General features: G+C 41.3%; 1 protein-coding gene across 1 annotated transcript in view; it reads left to right on the top strand.

Moving 5' to 3' along the window:
* RNF165 (ring finger protein 165) overlaps window positions 1-1,127 on the top strand; it is a 93,169-nt gene that overhangs the window by 76,325 nt on the left and 15,717 nt on the right. Inside the window, exon 4 of the mRNA XM_018555738.1 lies at window positions 200-329. Coding sequence (XP_018411240.1) covers window positions 200-329 — 130 coding nt within the window. The remainder of the gene's footprint in view (window positions 1-199; window positions 330-1,127) is intronic.

The raw sequence follows: 1,127 nt of genomic DNA, 5'->3' as shown, positions 1-1,127 counted from the left end.
AGCTCACCGGTTTGCCTCCGTGTGTTGCTTCTTCCTCCCCTCTCTGAGCTCTGCTGTGCAGACTGTACAGTAGAATGCAACAGGCTGATACCAAGTCAGATTTAGATACATACACCTCTTGCATTTAGAAAAACAACATGAATTTTACATGACATGCCTATTAAAGTGACAACCCAATTAACCCTGTTATCTCTTCCAGGGACCTCAGTGTGGATGCTGGTTTGCCACATGCGCAGTTCCAGGTCAGACCTGTTCCTCAGCACTATCAACATTACTTAACGAACCCACGACTGCAACACTTCCCGAGGACCACGTCCCTGACGCAAATGGTGAGGACTTTTTTGGGTTAGATTTATTTTTAAGTTTCAGAATATCATATCTGTTCAAACACTGGGGATCATGTTTCTTGTATCTGTTGTAACTATGTGCTGTTTGGTGTTGTGAGAAAGGACTGAAACTGCCTCCTTCTATATGCAGAGAAAGTCTAAATGCTTTTTAACCCTTACTTGACCAGAAGGGGTCATTTTCGTCGTCATTGAAACCTAGATGCTCAGTCCAAATTTAGCAATGTCAGTATGTGGATTTCCACTCGCCCCCACGCAATTTTCACTCGCCAATTGCGAGGGGGCGAGTGGAAATTTTGACCCCTGCTCTACATATATGTATTCATTATCGTTATTTTATTATTATAGTTGTATTAGACAATTACAGTATTAAACAGAGGCACACTGCCTTCTATAGGCAAGCTGCAAGCTGAAACCATTTTTTTTTTTCCTTGAGTGAAGTATTTAGCTTGCATGTGATCATTTTACGTCACTTTACAACATAGTGATCACATGATCGTTAGTGGACGGCAAAGTGTCCCTTGTTTTGTGTAGGAACAGCCTCTCCATAAACATCTGTCACTCTTAAGAAAAGAAAAATATTGACATATCCAGCACCTCTCTCACAGATCTCCATATGTTTGACTGACATTGACTAGGACTGCGATAGTACAGAGAAGCTGCCCCATCTGCATTGTCTGTATAGACACATCGTATTAAAGAACTCCAGGGATTAAAAAAAACAACTTACCCTTTCAGTGGGGAAAACCCTGTACTGCAAGGATTAAGAGATTGTTTTGTATG

This window comes from Nanorana parkeri, unplaced genomic scaffold (assembly GCF_000935625.1).
Source record: "Nanorana parkeri isolate BGI_ZX_2015 unplaced genomic scaffold, ASM93562v1 scaffold210, whole genome shotgun sequence".
NCBI classification, from domain to species: Eukaryota; Metazoa; Chordata; class Amphibia; order Anura; family Dicroglossidae; genus Nanorana; species Nanorana parkeri.
The sequence above is the reverse complement of the archived record's forward strand: the minus strand, read 5'-3'. Positions and strand labels throughout refer to the sequence as shown.